This window comes from Hevea brasiliensis, chromosome 3 (assembly GCF_030052815.1).
Source record: "Hevea brasiliensis isolate MT/VB/25A 57/8 chromosome 3, ASM3005281v1, whole genome shotgun sequence".
In the NCBI taxonomy this organism is placed as follows: domain Eukaryota; kingdom Viridiplantae; phylum Streptophyta; class Magnoliopsida; order Malpighiales; family Euphorbiaceae; genus Hevea; species Hevea brasiliensis.
In genome coordinates this window covers 43,544,727-43,564,590 of record NC_079495.1, presented here as the reverse complement: position 1 = coordinate 43,564,590, position 19,864 = coordinate 43,544,727, and the positions used below count along the sequence as shown (strand labels likewise).

The 19,864-nt window shown below is 35.5% G+C and overlaps 1 protein-coding gene across 1 annotated transcript; it reads right to left on the bottom strand.

Annotated features, from left to right (window-relative positions):
* Positions 1 to 337: 337 nt before the first annotated feature.
* LOC110654446 (26S proteasome regulatory subunit 6B homolog) lies at positions 338 to 10,743 on the bottom strand. The gene is made up of 6 exons (XM_021810437.2): positions 10,124 to 10,743; positions 4,344 to 4,574; positions 2,898 to 3,056; positions 2,608 to 2,760; positions 2,293 to 2,376; positions 338 to 763 (listed from the first exon to the last, which is right to left on the bottom strand). The coding sequence occupies exons 1-6, from the start codon at positions 10,622 to 10,624 to the stop codon at positions 629 to 631; spliced, it is 1,263 nt and encodes a 420-aa protein (XP_021666129.1). The 5' UTR covers positions 10,625 to 10,743; the 3' UTR covers positions 338 to 628.
* Positions 10,744 to 19,864: the final 9,121 nt, after the last annotated feature.

Here is a 19,864-nt window from a genome sequence, read left to right as displayed (position 1 = left end):
GGGGCTTCCAAGTTATGAACAATAGGTATTTATGTAATCAGATTGGAAAAAATATTTAACCCAATAATTGTTGTATTACGTCCTCCGACAAATTTCTCTTTTTTTTTTTTAATAAATCAATTTACATGATCACCTATGTAACAATTTTTCTGTGGTATTATTTTTTTTTTTTATCAAGGGTATTAAATTCAGCGAATTCTTATTGTGCCGTGTTGATATTTGAATTTTTTGCTTAACTGATCACCCATGACAATCTAACTCCAACATTACCACTAGCACATCCAAATTCTAGACACCCATGGCGTCTGTGTACTGTACATATAAAGAGAGAACGAGAGATGTGAAGCCATAATTTCTCAACATATCTAAAGGTAAAAACAAAAGAGACACAATCATTAAAGTTGACATCAGGCGAATATAAATGATAAAAACACACCAATTTGGAAAAGGGGGAATTTGTTTATAAAGAGCCTATCCTGTGTGCTATTAAGCTTTTTCCTCACCAACACGTTGAAATGACTCCAAAGGGTGGATCTCCAGCTAATTTCAAAATACCACGTCGATTGACATTGAAGGACATTAAAACCTTTTCAACAATCAAATATTTACCATTTGCTTTCAGCTCTCTTCATTTGTAGAATTCAAAGTCGGTATCAGGTTTCTTCACATTGGTTCGGTAACCTTTCTCAAAGTCCTTAGGGAGTATGACATACCTATTCTTGCGAACTGCATGCATCCCTGCTTCCTGACAAATAGCTGCAATCTGCAGAAGGTCATGCAATTAAAATAACTATATTAACTAATGCCACGCGCGAGTTCACCATCCTTTATTATATTAACAGGCAGCCTAGATTTTGGACAATCCTTGGCCATTAGCTAACTAACCCTCCCTCTTACTTGTGATGGGCCAAAGAACAGTATCAATAAACCAACCACATATTTAAATTACAGTTGCAGCTGCAATGACAGTTGCAGTTGAAGTCACAAATCATGAATAATAGTAGCGCCTGCGATGGCACAAGTTTTTTTATTTTTTAATGGCAAATTACATCAAATGAATATACAAGAATTTTACTACAATTGATTTAACTAATAAATTAGAACAAGGGAATAATTACAATTGATTTAACTAATAAATCAGCATAAGTGAATAATTAAAAATGCCCTACCCATATTTTGTTTTATTACCTATCAGCTTAGTTTCAATTTTTAAAGCAAAATTAAATCACATCAACAGTTCCACATCAAGTGACCATGAAAAGAGTGTTCATATTTAAAAAATTTGAAAAATAAAAATCAAAAGAAAATAAAAGGGTAAATTTTCTGAAATTCTGGAAGTTCAAAAGTCATGTGAACCAGTAAGTCAATTTTGAATATGTAAGAGATCTTACCATTCGACTCATCAACTGTTGTCTATCAATTCATCAATTGTTGCAGCAGTGACAGTTAATGGCAGCAACCAGCGCCTTCGATAGCCATGATTGTGATTGTGGTGACAGTGTGGCAATTAAAAAGCAGAAAGCATATGGCAATCCTTACTTTTCAAAAATGCAATTTTTTTGCTGGTATTCTGTTATTTTATATGGACATATTTTTATCAAACTAAACATCACTTTTGCTTTGTTGCTTTCACAAGGGCAAATAGGAAAACATATTTCAACAGGAAAACAAATGTTGGCTAAGTTAATGAAAGATTCCAAGCATAAGACCCCAGCCTGACAGAACAGTGTAATGTCATACACCTGAGTGTTGGAAATTTTCTTAAAACTACTGACAATTCACATGACATAGTTACATTTATAATTCTCTATTTACATGGTAAGCACATTCAATGTCATGCTTAAAAATGTTTGTAAGAATTATTTGCATTGAAGCAAGTTCTATCCCAACTTAGGATACATATGATGAATAGCACCAGCACATGAAGAAATTCTTAAACTCACAACATTGTCATTACAGGAATTTGATTAAAAGTCAAAGAAGGTTAATCCTGTGTTTCACTTCTTGTTTCTTACAAGAAAATTAAGAATATGATACTCTACTTTATAAAATGACAATTTCAAGAAAACCAAAAGAATTAACCAAATTTTAGTTTCAGTCAACAATATACATTATGTTTTTCCACAGTAATTTGTTAAACATGTGTCATGTTTTTCCCATAGTAATTCATTAAACCTATTAGTTTCCAAGATCTTCTCGCAGGAGTTGGGTCAAAGTAAGCCAATAACAAAAATATGGTAAGTTGGTAACGAAAACCGTATATAATGAAGATTATAAGAAGAAAGAACAAACCTCAGCAGCACTGATTTTATCTGGCCGAGAAACATAATCCTCCAAGTCTACCTCATCACTGAGATTCATTTTAGAAGTACAAACCTGTGCAAAAGGGGAAAAACAAAACCCTTAAAATCCATTTAACTTGCAATGGAACATATAAAGTCCACAAAGCCAACACATCATATAATGATGAGACAACAAAAATGTCATCAAATCCTTGCTCTAGAAAGATGTCATCAAATCCTCTGAAGAGATTCAAATAGGATAAAGTTCAGAAGCTCACAGTAATGATTAACCCTTAATTGCCACATCAAATAAAAAATAAATTACCTGGAAAACAAGCCTCTTTTGTCGTCTATCAGGCAATGGAAATTCAATTTTTCGGTCAAGTCTTCCAGGACGAAGAAGCGCAGGGTCCAAAGTGTCAGCACGATTTGTTGCCATTATGACCTTAACATTCACTGTCTGGTCGAACCCGTCCATCTAAAGTTGAACGCATGTAAGTCAAGGAGCTGATTACGGATCATTCACAAAGTCCATATCTAAAACTAAATATCATAATTTCAAATAAACTGGAAGGCCATAATGCTGTATACCATACAAGTTCAGTAAACTCACACCTGATTCAGAAGTTCCATCAAGATTCGTTGAACTTCTCTATCAGCTCCAGTTTGAGCATCAAACCTAGCAGTAGCAATTGCATCTACCTCATCAATGAAAATAATTGCAGGAGCATTCTCCTTTGCAAGGCGAAAAACATCACGAACCATACGGGGGCCCTGACGTAAAGAAAGGAAAAGTTATTATAGAGCAAAACAAATCTAGACAATAAACAAAGTCATCAACCAAGCAGAGTACTAAATTTCCTACCAACAATACTATTTCAGAAATTTCCAAATCCATAACAAAAGTAGATTAAATGTCATAAAAAAGAACATGATTGTTCCTCCTAAGAGAGCATTTGTCTTGGGATTAATGAGGCTATGCATTACTCCAGTAATAATTTTATTCTCTTTAACAATGTTTGGTATAATAAGGTTAATGTTTAACCAGTTCATCACGTTTAACCAGTTCATCATTCACCACCAAACTGTTAATGTTTAACCAGTCCATCATTCACCACCAAACATGCTGAATTCTAACTCATAACTGCTGAAAGAATAAAGAGCTTACAGGGAATGAAAGAGGTTAAAGAGATATCATTCTACTTTTTTTTTTTTGGCAAGAAAAAAAATATCATTCTACTTCATCTTCTTCTCTCTCTATCTGATCAGCACTATCTCTATAATCTAGCCTAGATTTCTAATCTTCAAATCACTTAAAAACAAAGAAAACTAACAAATATATCTTTCTTTCCCTACCTTAAACAGCAAAATAATTTGTTCTTGAATTTGACTAGAGATCGGTTCATTTGATTTAAGAAAATTCTCATAACTGAAGTTTTCCTACCGTTGCCCTCTTGTATCACTTTATTCATTATTGAAGTTGGAGTTAAGCTTCAATCACTAGGGAAGAGAGTAACTGTTTCTATTGCGATTGAACACTCTGTTCAAATTGATATTGTTATTTAGTTTATATATACATATATGCAAAATTTAGTAGTTTTTACTTGCTAAAAAACACAACTTCAATAGGTCTATTTTAGTCAAATAAATTAAATACTAGTACTGAATTCATTTAAAATTGCCAAAAAAAAAATCCAATTACTTTCAACAATTTTACCAAACATAGTTGATCATCATTAGGTTAATAATATCCTTCATCTCCCAGAAATGGTTAATAGAGTAACGGTTAAACACTTCTCCCACATGGTTAATAGATTTAATGACTACACACCTAACAACTTTAACCCTATACAAAGAGCACATTAAGTCCCAAAATGCACAATTAAATAAGATGAGGGTGCTTTGAAATCTCATAATTTCACTATCACATACAAGTGTGTGTTTGAGAGAGGAAGAGAGGCCTTCCTCATCACAGGCTCTGTGAAAGGTCACGTATACCCAGCCTCTCTCCCACTTTGCAATCATAAAACACTTAAAAAAATGCAAGCCTCTCAAACATACCTCACCCAAATACTTCTGAACAAATTCAGAGCCAACAACTCTAATAAAAGCCGCTGTTGTATGATTAGCAACAGCCTTGGCAAGCATGGTCTTTCCAGTGCCAGGGGGGCCATAAAGCAAGACACCACGGGGGGGATCTATTCCAATTTGTTTGTACAGTTCATGGTGAGTCAGCGGCAACTCTACTGCCTCACGAATCTCCTGCTTTTGAATGTCACATCCTCCAATGTCCTGCCAAAACAAAAAGAACAGAAAAATGAAAAAAAAAATCATCGAAGAACCGAATATGATACCATCCTTATTCAAATTACTTATCAATTGAGTAGGAGAATTCTTGAACCTAATAATTACTTGAATATTCACATATAAAAGAAAACGATCATCATGGTCAAGAATGAAAGATATCAATTCTATAAGAAATATTGGAAAAGAAAAAGAGAACTGAAAATGTAAAAATCATGATACGTATGAAATACATCTTCAAAGCCTTCCAATACCAATTTTACACAATGGAAGTTCATAAAACTTGCATACTATCCAGAACTGAAAATGCTTTTAGTGAGGTTCTGATGTAGAACAAGCTCTAATACCAAATTCAGGTAGGACTAGGGAAGCAAGGGGCGAAAACAAAGGGGTGAGAAACAAATTCTCAAAGGGCAGAGAAAACATTCTTAGATGGTAGGGAAACACATTTTCTAGATCATAATAAACTCCACTAGAATACCTAGATTACATAGTATATAGAGACAAATATTAATGGTAGGATTAAGAAACCCTAACAACATACAAATCAAACTCTAACTAGAAAAGTAAAATCAATTAAACTTCCAGAACTGACGAAACATATACAAGAGAGTATTCCTTGGTGCATGATGTTTGCGGATAATATTGTTCTGATAGATGAGACACGAGAAGGAGTCAATAGAAAGCTAGAACTTTGGAGAAGTACTCTAGAGTCAAAGGGTTTTAAGTTAAGTAGAACGAAGACAGAATACATGCATTGCAAGTTCAGTGAAGGCCAAACTGGTGATAGGGAAGGAGTTAGTTTGAATGGAGTGGTACTGCTACAAAGTAATCACTTTAAATATCTAGGCTCAGTCCTTCAAGTAAATGGGGGATGTGAGGAGGATATTAATCATAGGATTAAAGTCGGATGGTTGAAGTGGAGACGTGCCACGGGAGTTTTATGTGATCGTAAGATTCCCAATAAATTGAAAGGAAAATTTTACCGTACAGCCATACGACCGGCTATGTTATATGGTAGTGAGTGTTGGGCACTGAAAGAGTCGTATGCATCTAAGATAAGAGTTGCAGAGATGAGAATGTTAAGGTGGATGAGTGGCCATACTAGACTAGATAAAGTCCGTAATGAGAGTATTAGAGAAAAGGTAAGAGTGCTGCCAATTGAAGATAAGTTGAGAAAAGGGAGATTGAGGTGGTTTGGTCATGTGAAGCGTAGACATACGGAGGCTCCAGTTAAACAAGTAGAGCACATTAAGTTAGAGGATAGAAAGAAAAAAAGGGGTAGACCTAAATTGACTTGGAGAATAGTAGTACGACATGACTTAGAAGCATTATACATTTCTGAAGATTTAACCCAAAATCGTTCATAGTGGAAAAAGCGAATCCATATAGCCGACCCCAAATTTTTGGGATAAAGGCTTAGTTGAGTTGAGTTGAGTTGAGTTACTTCCTCATTGATAATAAAATCATAAAAAATATAAACTTTCTAATTAATAGAAATCTAAAGCTCCTAATTTTAGGATGAAAAATTAAATTAACATATTTGCCAAATTGAGTTTTCTTAGACTACATCAGGTTCCCATCACCTTACCAATATTTGGATTAAAGAGAGCAAGAATCAAAGGTTTAACCCACCAAGAATCACCAGATAAGATAGGGTTACTAATAAAGTTTTCCCAGTTAATTTTTAACCATCAAACAACGATCAACTATGCAGCACGGAAACGAAAATGCAGACACAGAGAAATGCGGAAACTACATTTTTAAAAATATAGAAAATGGAAATGTGGGGGAAACGCATAAATATTCGAAATGTAGGGATATATTTATAAATATAATATAATATAGGGGTATAATAAAATCTAGTAACCACAAATTAATACTACAGATATAAGTAAAACAGTCCAATACTAACAGCACAATGAGAATTATGTACTATCCTGTTTGGCCAATTTTTGTACATAGAAAAAGATGCTAGAATCACAAATTATTAGTCTTTTGGTCATTTTTGCATTGATGCTGTTGTTTCTGATTACAAATTCTAAGTATGTTCAATTGAAAGTCAAATTTTTTGATAAATTGGACTTATATTTTTATCATAAATATCAAATAATTTTCAAGAAATTTACAGAAATATCAAAAAAAAAAATCTTTTACAAAAACAAATATCAACTTCAATATCAATTGAAATCATTACTATAATCCAATTTGTTAGCAAAAATAGTCATACATCATCTGCCTAGTCTTTACTAAGAATTAATTGATGTAGTTATGCTTGCAAAACCTGTGGGTCGACCTTAAGCCTTAAACTTTTGGTGCTTATGAGCTATCATTACTAACCTACAAAACTCAGAAAGAGATTTCCTCAAAGAATTCAAATTTTGGAGTTTCATGCCATAAAGAACCAAGTCCCGGAAAACCCACTCTCTTATTAATTTCCCGCATTTTTATCCTAATTATTTTTTTTTATAAGAGACACGCGTTTCCACCTTTCAAAAATTCTGGACACAGCCACGAAAAGCGTCTCAGCCATGTCCATGTCGGAAATGTTTCCGAAATCAGAACACTCCAACCATTGCCATTCTGTGCTTCAGAGGTGATCAAGAGTTAGTCTCCCTTATGACATCACCATTCTAAGCAGAGGAATGTGACCAAAACAAGGTTTCTTAGGCAATGTGATGTAGAACAAAGAGAAAATACGGATCAATCCTTGAAAAGAGAACTGATTCTCAATTAATCTTAATTATAATCATAGTCAATCTATTGTACAATAGAAAATTAGCTCTATTTAGAAAGAGCTTACAACCCTAATAAAATCAGGAGTAGGAAACAGTAATTCAACTCTAACTAGAAATACTAAATAAGATAAAGTTAGAAAATAATAGACCTAATAATAATAAAATTCTAAACAATAAAAACTCTAAAAATTTTCTAATTCTATAATAGTTAAAATTCCTAAATAGAATTCTCCTCCCATTCTGCATTATTCTTCTCTAGTTGAAAACAACTCGTCCTCAAGTCTTGAAGTGCGTGAGAATAAAAAACTACATTAGGAGAACAATCAATTCTTCATTCTTGTATGATAGCAACAAGATTGACTTGAAGAAGTGTGCATTCGCTTTTGTATTTTTGGAAACATCTAGGCAGATAGAATCAATTAGAACAACAATTGAAAGGCTCTCAAACTAGCAAAAGAGGGCATTGTTGAAAATTGCTGATGTGGCAAGGATGATGGCATGGTGGTGATGTGGCAATGACGTGGCCAAAGAAAGCTAACATGGCAATCGTTGATGTGGTAGATTTCAAGAAGCGATTAGATGCAACAAGCTCACGTAAGCTGGGTAAGATCACCTGCCTTACTCGCAGATCCCTTGACCCGACCCAACGGGTTATTGCAACTGGAGAGGCCGACAGCAATTTAGCCTAAGAGTGTCTAAGAGGGTGCAGATGACAAAAAAACCCGTGGATCGTGTTTCAGGTCATCAATTGACCCTGTCAAATCTGGAGGTCCGGCCAACATTTAGCAACCAAAAGGGCAGCTCTGGACTCACCGTAGTTTGGCAAGTCTTCTGGAGGTTTAGATGGCCGTCGGATGGCCAGACGGTTATGGCTTGGTGAAGGGTAGTGGTGACAGCGTCATTCTAGGTTCTTCTTCGCTTTGCTTCTTGAAATTTTTTTATTTTTTAATAATCAGTAAACTAGGGCAGAAATTAATGGCAAATGGGAAGCTTGGAAGGTGGGATTTTGAAGGCACAGCAGAAGGTTGGATTGAATTTTCACTCTGATACCAAATTGATATAGAACAAAGAGAAAACAAGACTAATCCTTGAAAAGAGAACTAATTCTCAATAATTTTATTAATCTCAACAATAATCACAGTCAATCTACTCAATAATAGAAAATTAGCTCTATTTATAGAGTGCTTACGACCCTAATCAAATTAGGAGTAAGAAACCTAATTCAACTCTAATTAGGAATACTAAATAAGATAAATTTGAAAATAATAGACCTAATAATTTCCTAAACAATAAAAACTCTTTATATTTCTTAATTCTATAATAATTAAAATCCCCAATAGAATTCTCTTCCCATTCTGCAGTACAATGCCACTAACAAATTAGTAAAAAATTACTTGCCCAATGATAGAATGCCAATTTGTTTTTAGCCAAATTAGCCTTTATATCCTTATTTTATTCCAATGATTCTTAAGTACTCATTTCAGATAATTGGAAAAAAAAAAAAGACTTACAATTTACATTTATATACATCTTATTTAATACAACTGTAGCTATGTTGTGCCCAACTATTGTTTCCTATTTTTGTGAACTTAGCAAAACTCTGCCGATGTGAGCTTTGCAAAACATAGCCTATCTCAAGCTCGGATAAAGAAGGGTTGTGTTAGGTTGACAATCGGCGCAAAATTTAGTAATTTCTCATGATATGGATCCTTATGCTATAAATGTTGGACTCTGCTCATCTAGGCACATGCAAGTTATCAGAACTAAACGGCAAAAAAAGAATCCATATAACCAACATCAACTAATTTAGGATTAAGGCTTAGTTGTTATATTCTTGTGAACAAGCAAGTCTCGCTAAATTCTACCAGGATGTAAAATATGCCCACATAATTTGGGATTCAACCCAGACTAAAAAAATCAATCCCAAATTCTCTACCTGCAAGAAATTCTTACTTTTTCCAACAGCGGTCACTAACAAACCCAGAAGAGCACAACACTACAGGTCCCCCTCAAAAATACAGTATAAAATTTGTAGTAAGCAAGCATTATTATTCTCCAGCTGCTGATAATTCCAACAGCTCAAAACAATAACGAATTAAATTCTAACAAGCAGAAAATTATTTTCCATCCAATTACTAATCCCAGACAAGAAGACAATTGGAATAAATAAAAGAAAAAAAATTAATTGAATTCAATCAACATAAAAAAAAAAGCTAGACCATATTTGGCATTGAGAAAAAAAGAAGAATGGCTAGAACTAAGAAAACAATATTTTACAATTGTATATCTGCTGCAACATAACCCAGGACATAATTTAAAAAGATTTCCAAAACCAACGACCAGACAAGTTCGAAGTTGCAAAACCTACAACCGCAATTTGAAAAGCTACCAGTTGTTCTGCATTGTAAAACCCCTAATTGTGCAATCACTAAGCCGGAAAATTTAATAATAAATACCCAAATAGCAAAAAACCCTAATTAAACTTTTAAAAGAATAACATTAAACCTAAGAAAACACGTTGCTTCAACAAACCCCATCTCTAGCAACAATATTTTACAATTGTAAATCTACTGCAAAATAACCCCGAACATAATATAAAAGGATTTCCAAAGCCAATGATCAGACAAGTACAAAGTTGCAAACACTACAGTCTAACTTCCAAAAGCTACCAGTTGTTCTGCATTGTAAAACCCCTATTTGTGCAATCACTAAAGCGGAAAATTTAACAATAACGAACCAAATAGCGAAAAACCCTAATTCAACTTTTTAAAAGAATAAAATTAAAAAAAATGGACTTACATTGTAAGTGACATCAGGTTTCTCGGACTGGCTGAGTAGAGAAATACTGGAATCAGCCTCAGGAGGCAACACGTCCACAAGGGCATTGGAATGTCGGTGCAGAGCGACTGAAGCAGAGGGTTTCAAGAGCTCCCTATTAATGGTGCTAAGAATCCTCACATAGTAATTAGAGCCAGTGGTGGAGCCCACTATACCATTGTTTTGGTCGACCATCTCCATGAACTGGCCGATGACAAGCGGCACCGACTGGATCCGCTTGACCTCTTCCTGAGCACGAAGGAGCTCACGCTTCAAATTCTTCTGCTCGTCTTTGACATATTCTTCTTGGATATCGATGAACTCGAGCTGACGTTGAAGGGACTTCAGGCGGCTGTAGAGATCGTCTTCATCGGCGCTGGATAGGTCGGCGAAGGCTTGTTGGAGGTCCGATCTCGCGGCAGGGATCGATGGAGGGAGCTCCGATGCCGGCCTGGAATCCAGAACCATTGCTGATGACGCCATTAGCTTAGAAATCCAATGGTTTGATATGCTTTGCTCTGCCGAAAACTCGAGAGAAAATGTTGAGCGATTAGCAAAACGGGATAATTGTTTCTCTCAGATTTATAAAAAGGTGGAAATTAAAAAAGAAAATTACTTAAAAAAGTGCCCATGTGAATGTGTGCAACTGTTTGGATCGAATAGAAATCAAAAATTAAAAATTTTAAAAATTAAATTAAATTAATTATTAAAAAAATTAAATTAAATTAAATTAAATAAATATTAATTTAATAATAAAGACATATAAAATTTCATATTTTTAACATCAAATCTCAATAATAAAGGCATATAAAAAAATTTAAAAATCAAAACTAAAAATTTTTAAAATTTTCTTTATATATATATATATTAGTAATTTCGATTTAATTTGATTTTTTTATTATTAAAATTTTAAATCAAATCGATTGAATTTTAAAATCGAATTGATTAAATCAAATTGACTCAATTCGATTATACTTTTTGATTTAAATCAAAATTTACTCTCTTCTATATGTGATTACGCTCGGGCTTATGACCAAATGCCATCTAACGCTATAACAAGTTATTTTTTCAATAATTTAACATTAAAAAAATAAAAAAAATAATTAAAAAAAAGCCTTGTACAAATACAACACTAAATCTTTTCCTCAATTTATAATTTTATCCTAACTTTCAATTTTGATTTTCATATCCTAATATTTGATATTGAATTTAATTATATATAATTTTTAAAATTAAATTTACATGAATATAAAAGCCAAACTTTTATAATAATTTACAATTATATTCAAACATTTTAATTATTATCAAGCCAAAACCAATTCACTAAATCTAAGGTTTTAATAAAATCATGTATTATGTTAAATCAATTATCACACATGTTTCTACCCTTGAACCAGAAATTTTTAACAAAAACTTTGAAAATCCAAATTATTAAGAAATCTTCCAAAAATAATTCAACCTAATCACTTTTTTATCTAAAAAGATCTTTATAAAACAAGAAAATTTTATAAAATTAATTCTAGTCTATTCCAAATCAATTGATCTTGAGCATATTTTTTACCCGACTGACCCTCAATAGATAAATTATTCCAAGTGTAAAATTTTTAAAGTTTTTACCATGATAGAATGGAATCAAAATATTTATATAGAAAAACTCTCTGTCACCTTCACTCCTCTATTTTATAACTATGTTGATTATAAAAATGCATAGTATAATGCATTCTTCTTGAGAAAATTGGGCACATTCATGGTTGTAGACACATATTTTGATCGACCCTCAAATGCAATGTTCTTTTAAAATTGAAATTTCATTATGTTTTATCCATTTTAATGTTATCCCTTCAAAATTGATGACCCAATCAAAGGTCACTTTTCCGAACTCAGCAATGGCTTGTCTTCGGAATAACTCGATCTCACGTTTAAGTTGGATTGCTTTTCGATCTCCTCGCCTTTACTCAATGTGTTCGGATTGATATTGGATCGCCAGACCATTCAATCTTACATGCTACTGTTTTTCAATCTCTCTATGTTCAAATACGTCAAAATTACAAATCTGCATATAGTTTTGTGATCAGTTATCTCGCTCGAATTGTTCAAACATTTCTCAGCAAAGCTAAGGTTTTATCCGATCTCTAAATAAAGATTCCGACCCTAATAAGCTCAAGTCATTTTCAAATCTTTATAATTTTACCAAATCACTCTTCAAATGTTTCAAGGTTTCAGTCAATATTCGGTCACAGCACCGTCCGATCTCATGTGTCACGTATAATGGTTTCCGATCTCTTGAAGTGGCTTGATGTTTTATGATTGATAACCGATCTCAGGTTTAATGTTCAACTGTATTCAATGATTAAGTACTCAGGCAATTTGGTTTGGATATTTTCCAATCTCATCAAGAAAATTGAGCATAAAAAGACTTAGATTCATTTCAAAATATAAAAATATACAAGTCATTCGGTAGGAGGGTCTCCCCTAACCTGCTCTTCAGGTACATTTTCAGTTCCGTCATTCCCTCTTTCTCTCTCAGCTCCTCCTCACTGTCTTCTTCAGCTCTTGGGATGAGATCCTCCATCAAGGAGAAGTCTTCCTCAGGATAGTGCTTCACGAGTTTGGCTAGAAGATCGCCATGAGCATTCACATAAGCACCAGCCTCCCTCACCAGAGCTTCTTCTTCTTTTGCCTTGATCTCTTCAGTAAGTCGAGTGACATCGGCAGACCCGAACGTCTTCAAGTTCCCGCTCTAGTTCAGCTATCCTTTCCTCGTAAGACTTTGCCCGATCTTTTACCTGGGCGATGTGGTCTTGAGCAGTTGAGAGTTAGGCTTTGGTGGAAGCTGCATCCTGGACTGCCTTCAGAATCTTCTGTCTCAAGAGATGGGCCTTTTCTCTAATTATGTGCTAGTTCACAATGGTCTCCAAACCCAAACTCGTCGTCTGAGCCAGGAGATTGTCGATGTTATCCTGAGCCAATCTATTTCGATCTTCTTGAAAACAGATGGTAGCGCTCAAGACCTTGGCTAGATTAGGATTACCCCGAAATGAACGGTTCCTTTTTAGAGAATGGATAAGGACTTGAGCACCTCGAGAGAGTGTCGTTAAGGCTTGTTGGGAAGGCTCCCCTTTTGCACTTGAAGAGACCGACGGAGGTAGAGGTTCAGCTTATTGAGGTGGAGAAGGAACGATTTCTACCTCTAAGGCTGGCTACTCTGGAGGTTGAAACAGAGAGCTCGGTACTTCTACCATGTCCCGCCTTGGCGTCTGAGTAGCAGCAATAGCAGTAGCCACTTTCATTTCCCACACTTTCGAGGTGATTTCCCTTTTTTGCTTGCGGCTCTCCTTTGCACTCTCGCCTACCGCTATACCTGCATAAAAAATAAGTTAGTGAGATCACCAAAGTTAGGAGACTGAAGATTTAGATTATACCGATCTTGGGGCCGAGGTCAGAGAGTTGCAGCTCATAGTCCTCACGGGCGATCACTTACATCAACCACCATTTCAGTTCAGCCATAACTGCATCCAAACACGAGTTCTTGTGAGTGGCCGCTTGATCCTTTAATTCCTTTACCATGGCATCCTCATCTTTATTTAGGGCGATCTTCTTTGGAACTGAAGGAACCAAATACTGCCATCTATGCGAAATGCCCTCAAAGCAATTCGGATCCTTGCTCCTCAATATGAAAAACTGATCTTTCCAGTTTTTCAATGAGGAAGGGAGATCAGTGAAGAGCCCACAGCTCGGCTTGGCTTGGAAAAACCAATACTCATAGTCTTTCCACCAAGAGAGCCTATGCAACTCGGCAAAAACCTTCACCATGGGCTCGAGCTTTTTAGCTCGGCATAAACCTCTGAAAGCCACCAGAGTCCGTCAGGAGTTCGGATGCACCTGGGCTACACAAACATGATGGAACTTCAAAATGGCTCTATAAAATTCGTTCAGGGGAAATTGAAGCCTGGCTTTCAATTGTTCCTCATATACCATGATCAGGTTGATTTCTTAAAAGAAATGATCGGCTCGAAGATCACCATGACATCTGATAAGTTCGAAGGAGTCAATCGGAAGGTTGTACTCTTGGCTAATAGATTGGAGATCGGTCTCCTTGAGAACCGATGGCAACTCGTCCACGGGTAAGTTCTCTTTCCTTGAAGACAATGCTTGTTTTGACTTGGTCGATCGACCATGGATTGGGACAGTGGTTATAGAAGGTTCAAATCGCCCACTCGGTCTAGCCACTTCACCTTCATCCGATGTCCATGAGATGTGAATAGAGGGAGAACTGGCAGCTCTCTGATCGTCAGTACCACTCATTTTCAGAGAATAAAAATGAAATTGATCAGAAAAAGATTAAAGCTCTTACCGGAGTATAAATCGGCGCCAGAAAACTCTAGAAAATAAGGGAGGGTGTCGAAGTCGCTAAAAGAAAGTCTGAAAATGACATAAGGGAGCAAATGGCTAACCCACTCTCTATTTATACCCGCTTGAGCATTAAATGCTCACGAAGCCACAAAGGACGCATTGGTTAGCGGGACCAAGCCGTTTCAATAACACATTAAAAGAAATTCCAGAAATGTAACACCCCCGTTTGCATAGCCTGGTAGATTTCACTGTTCCGGTGACCGGTGTCGGTCCGGACAATTAAGGGGATTAGAACCATACTTAAGACAACTAGAGAAGCCATAAACACAAATAATTAGTAATGTTCAATTAGTTAAGTATAAATAAAAAAAAAAACAGAACATAAGAAGTTAAACGAGCCGAGAGTCACAGCGATGGGTGACCACCTCGGGAACGACTGCGAAGTCATTTTAAACTCAAATTTCGAACCGTAAAATGTTACGTTGCGGTCCTTAGGACCATTATAAACATAGCGGAAAAGAGAAAATCATGAAAAAGAACTGTTAAGCCAGTCAAATAATTAGGTCAGGGAGCCGGAAGAAATATTGGATTATTTGCAAACCAGGATGAACCGGCGAGGGGCAATTTGGTCAATTAACCCCGAGAGCTGACTCCTTACCTAACTGTCAAATAAAATCGAAGAAAAGAAAATTTCGGAATCGAGAATTAAATTAAAGAACTAATAGAAAAATAGAAAAAAAAAGAGGAAAATGAAAAAGTTAAAAAGGTGTAGGAAGATGACATCATGCATGATATTATGCATGATGCCATAAGTCATATAATTAATAAATTAATTAAATTGATTTTTGGTCTTCCATAAGACAAAAGACATAAAAAAAAAAGAAAAGAAAATAAGGATTAATGACATCATAAAGCTATAATTAAAATTTAGGAAATTATGGATAAATACAATACAAAAGGGACCAATTAAAATTAAAGGATAAAAAAAAAAAAAGAAAGTTAAAACTCAAATTTTTTCTTAAAGGTCCCTTAGGCAAATCCCACATCGGCAAAGCACGGAGATAGTCTTGGGCTCAAAAAGTAATGATATATAAAATGGTGGAACTAATCATTAGAGGCGCCTTTTGGTGGAATGGCCTGGAGCGTTGGAAGAACTCCAGGGTTAAGCGTGCTCACTTGAGAGAAATCCTAGGATGGGTGACCTCCTGGGAAGTTCTCCATTCCACCTATGGGACAAAACCGTGAGGCTTATGGCCAAAGCGGACAATTCCTCTAGTGGTTGGAGCCCGATCGTTACAAGTGGTATCAGAGCCACTTGCGTGTCCTCTTGAGCGATGGTGGGGCAAACCTAAGCGAGGACGCTAAGTCCCGAAAGGGGGGGAGAAAGGTCCCTTAGGCAAATCCCACATCGGCAAAGCACGGAGATAGTCTTGGGCTCAAAAAGTAATGATATATAAAATGGTGGAACTAATCATTAGAAGCGCCTTTTGGTGGAATGGCCTGGAGAGTTGGAAGAACTCCAGGGTTAAGCGTGCTCACTTGAGAGAAATCCTAGGATGGGTGACCTCCTGGGAAGTTCTCCATTCCACCTATGGGACAAAACCGTGAGGCTTATGGCCAAAGCGGACAATTCCTCTAGTGGTTGGAGCCCGATCGTTACAATTGGTATCAGAGCCACTCGTGTGTCCTCTTGAGCGATGGTGGGGCAAACCTAAGCGAGGACGCTGAGTCCCGAAAGGGGGGGAGAAAGGTCCCTTAGGCAAATCCCACATCGGCAAAGCACGGAGATAGTCTTGGGCTCAAAAAGTAATGATATATAAAATGGTGGAACTAATCACTAGAGGCGCCTTTTAGTGGAATGGCCTGGAGAGTTGGAAGAACTCCAGGGTTAAGCGTGCTCGCTTGAGAGAAATCCTAGGATGGGTGACCTCCTGGGAAGTTCTCCATTCCACCTATGAGAAAAAACAGTGAGGCTTATGGCCAAAGCAGACAAATCCTCTAGTGGTTGGAGCCCGATCGTTACAAGAAACGTAGTAAAAGGTCAGACAAATAAGATCGGTTAACGAAGATCATCAGATACAATAGGGTTCCAAACCAATAGATCGGCAGAATGGCAATTCGTTTAGGGATCAGATCGAGCAAAGTCATTGGAGATCGGAATAATAACCAATGCAATAATAAAAATAGAACAAGTAGATCCAAATTTCAATAATAAATTTCATTTCATTTCTAAAAGGTCAGATTACATCATTTGGGAAATCTCTCAAGATCAGTAATTACAAATGTCCTTACACTACATTCTACCTAACTCAGACTACTCCCGAACCCAAAGTGTCGCACAGTAGGCCTATGTCAAATACTAGTGTCACACCCTACCCCTCCGTAAGGCATAACATGATCCCATAGTATACCTAATGAATTACCAAACTCCGTCTACTGATAACCCATTAAATACACTACAAGGGATTTTAAACCTTTTTTTATTTCTTTTTACAGTGGTAAGCACTATTGACAGGGGTTAAAAATTTTTTTAACTGAAATGAAATAGAATAACACATTTGAAGTATCAGTGATTTTCTGTAAAAATTTTGGCAGAGTGCCATCTGTATTTTGAATAAAACAGTTCTTCAAAAACCTGTAAAAAGCACTTTCAATATTTTTCTCAATCCCAAACTCCAATAACAATTCAACACAATAATTTTCTCAACATTTATCAACTCAGTTCAACAATCAATTTTCCAGTATTTCCAAAAGCTGAAATAAGATAAATATATCACAATATTTTTATAAGCCAAAATAATTTACAATTTTAATTTACAACTGCTCAATACCAAGTACAATATATACATACAGTGCACATACATTACAATAAAAACTACAAAATATGGTATACTCGATATACCCGGCGAAATCTCAAAATGCGGCACAAGCAGCCTACTCTGCTGCTTTGTCCGTCTGTCTACTTGCGATAGCAATGAAAAAGCTATCACTGAGTAAAATTTACTCAGTGATGCACAATAATAATTTAAAATGAGGTATGTAAAACTTTTATTAACAATTTATAATTCAAATAATTCACAATTTTTCAAAGCTCACATAACATAAATTTGATCAAACAATTGAATAATACAGTGTTGCCAATCAATAACATAACTTAGGTCATGACACAAATATTTCTGAATATGCCGTGTTATACACCACAACAAGACATACTCACCCCACTAATCGAAATCAATGAGGGAGGTGGCTAGCTAACTAATGAGTACTCATCCAAACTCACCTTAGACTGGCAAGCAAGAGAGGGAGGAAAATAATCAAATATCAAACTCAACCCCACAAGTGGAGGAGAAATAGAGTAAGGGACTGCCATACCAAGTATGAATCAAAAACAATTTCAAATCATATTATTCAAATATTTCATGCAAAACATAATCAATTTCCAAAGTCAATTTTCCATTCACAAAATAGGCAACACAATAATTTTTAATAAAATTCCCAAAGCTAAAATAATAAAAAATTATTCATAACTCATTTCTCCAAATACATTTTCTAGTAAAAGCAGTGAATATAAAAATATTGTGCACAGACCTCTGATATATGCCTCTTGGCCCTGACTCAGTGTTCCTTATGCTTCTCAATATCTTTTTCAACTGAAACACACAATTTAAAGTGTTTCAGTACTCAATGAATTTGTTTCTAATAATAAAATCCAATATTTAAATTTTCTTGGTATTATTCCCTTCAATTCATTTCATTAGTCAACCTATAATGTTGACCCTTAATGCACTCTAAGTGAGTCAATTCTAATGTTATCAATATGTCACATTTTATAGCCCTTTAGTGTTGGTATGTGTTACCAATTTCATTTCCAAGTGTATTGCATTTTATTACAATTTACTGGATTTCGGTGTACTATTTTGACCTAGCCGAACGACTTAGTTTCCTCGATTTTCGGGTTTCGGTCCAAACTACAAACTTGTAGGTCTATGTCTTATTGCACGCAGGGTAAAATTTTAGGTCATTCTGAGTAGTATAGACCAAGATATGGTCAATTTACTAAAGCTGGTTAGAATGCACTAAAATGGTAAACTTAAGTCATTTTTAGGTCATTTTCATTTTGGCCAGTTTTGGCACCCGAACTTATACAAGCTATTTGGCTTGGTTATGGCCATTTCTGGGCTTTGGTGTCTTCATAATAATTGTAGATCTATGTCTAAACTATTCATGGTAAAAATTTCATGTCATTTGGACATGTTTTGAGTGAGTTATGGTCATGCTAATGACTACTGTTCATATGGTCAAAAATTCTTGCCTACACTTACTTATTCCGGATTTGGTCAATTCTTATGTCACTTTGTGGACAGATTTTAGGTAGGCTTTCTTCATGAAAGTTGGCACATTTTGTGCCTAGTTTCACCTTCAATTGGTCTCATACCAATTGAAGTCACACACTTAAGGTTCTAAGTTAAAACATACACTTCCCTACTACACATTTTTCATCACATACCAATTACACATTCTATACTTACCAAGCTAACCCTTTCATGCCAATTCTGGTTTGTACCATACCATTAACATACTTAACAACACATTTTGGTGATTTTGGACAGCTTGTAACCATTCTCAATATACACACTATAATACAGAATTTTTTCGAAGTCCATTTACACAATTTAACCACATGAACATACCCCATTTACATATCCAATTCCAAACTATTATACACATATACATGTTGTCACCATAACCAACATAATTCAATAAACCAAACCATGAAACAACACATTTCAACTACACTTTAAAAGTTGCCGAATTACACATCTCCTTCAAATAGCTTCCAAGCTTCCAAAACCAAGTGCACTATCACACATACACTTAGTATACATTATCTAAATTATTTCTATACACATAAACACCCATACCAACATCTTAAACAACTATTTACAAGTGAAAACAAACAACAAATAGTAAGTTTCCATGGCTGCCAAAATGGTGTACCACCATTACTCCATTAAACTTCAAAATTTCTTCCACAAAACAACTCCTTACAATATCCACTCAAAGTTTAATGAAGCAAGATTGAAAAATACACATTTACCTCTTTTGGACTTCTTCAAATCTCTACCAAAACTTTCCTTTCTTGCTCCCAAAATGTTGCCCAAGCTGTATAGAACAACTTTAGTGAAGAAACCTAGAAGAACTAATGGCTTGATGATGGTGGATTATCCTTTGCATGGTGGACGGCCATGGAAGACTTGGAGAAAGCTTGGTTTCGGCAATGGAGAGAGTTTGAGGAAGAAGATGGCTGTTTAGTGGAGGTGGCTGTCCAAAGCTTGGATATGTGTCACTTATCTCATATTAGTGGAGCAC

Coding starts and splice junctions, on each gene's coding strand:
- LOC110654446 (XM_021810437.2), bottom strand. CDS start 10,624: ATGGCGTCATCAGCAATGGTTCTGGATTCCAGGCCGGCATCGGAGCTC. Junction 4,575..10,123: donor AACCTGATGTCACTTACAAT/GTAAGTCCATTT, acceptor TTGTTTTGGCAG/GACATTGGAGGATGTGACAT. Junction 2,377..2,607: donor AAAAGAGGCTTGTTTTCCAG/GTAATTTATTTT, acceptor CCTTTTGCACAG/GTTTGTACTTCTAAAATGAA.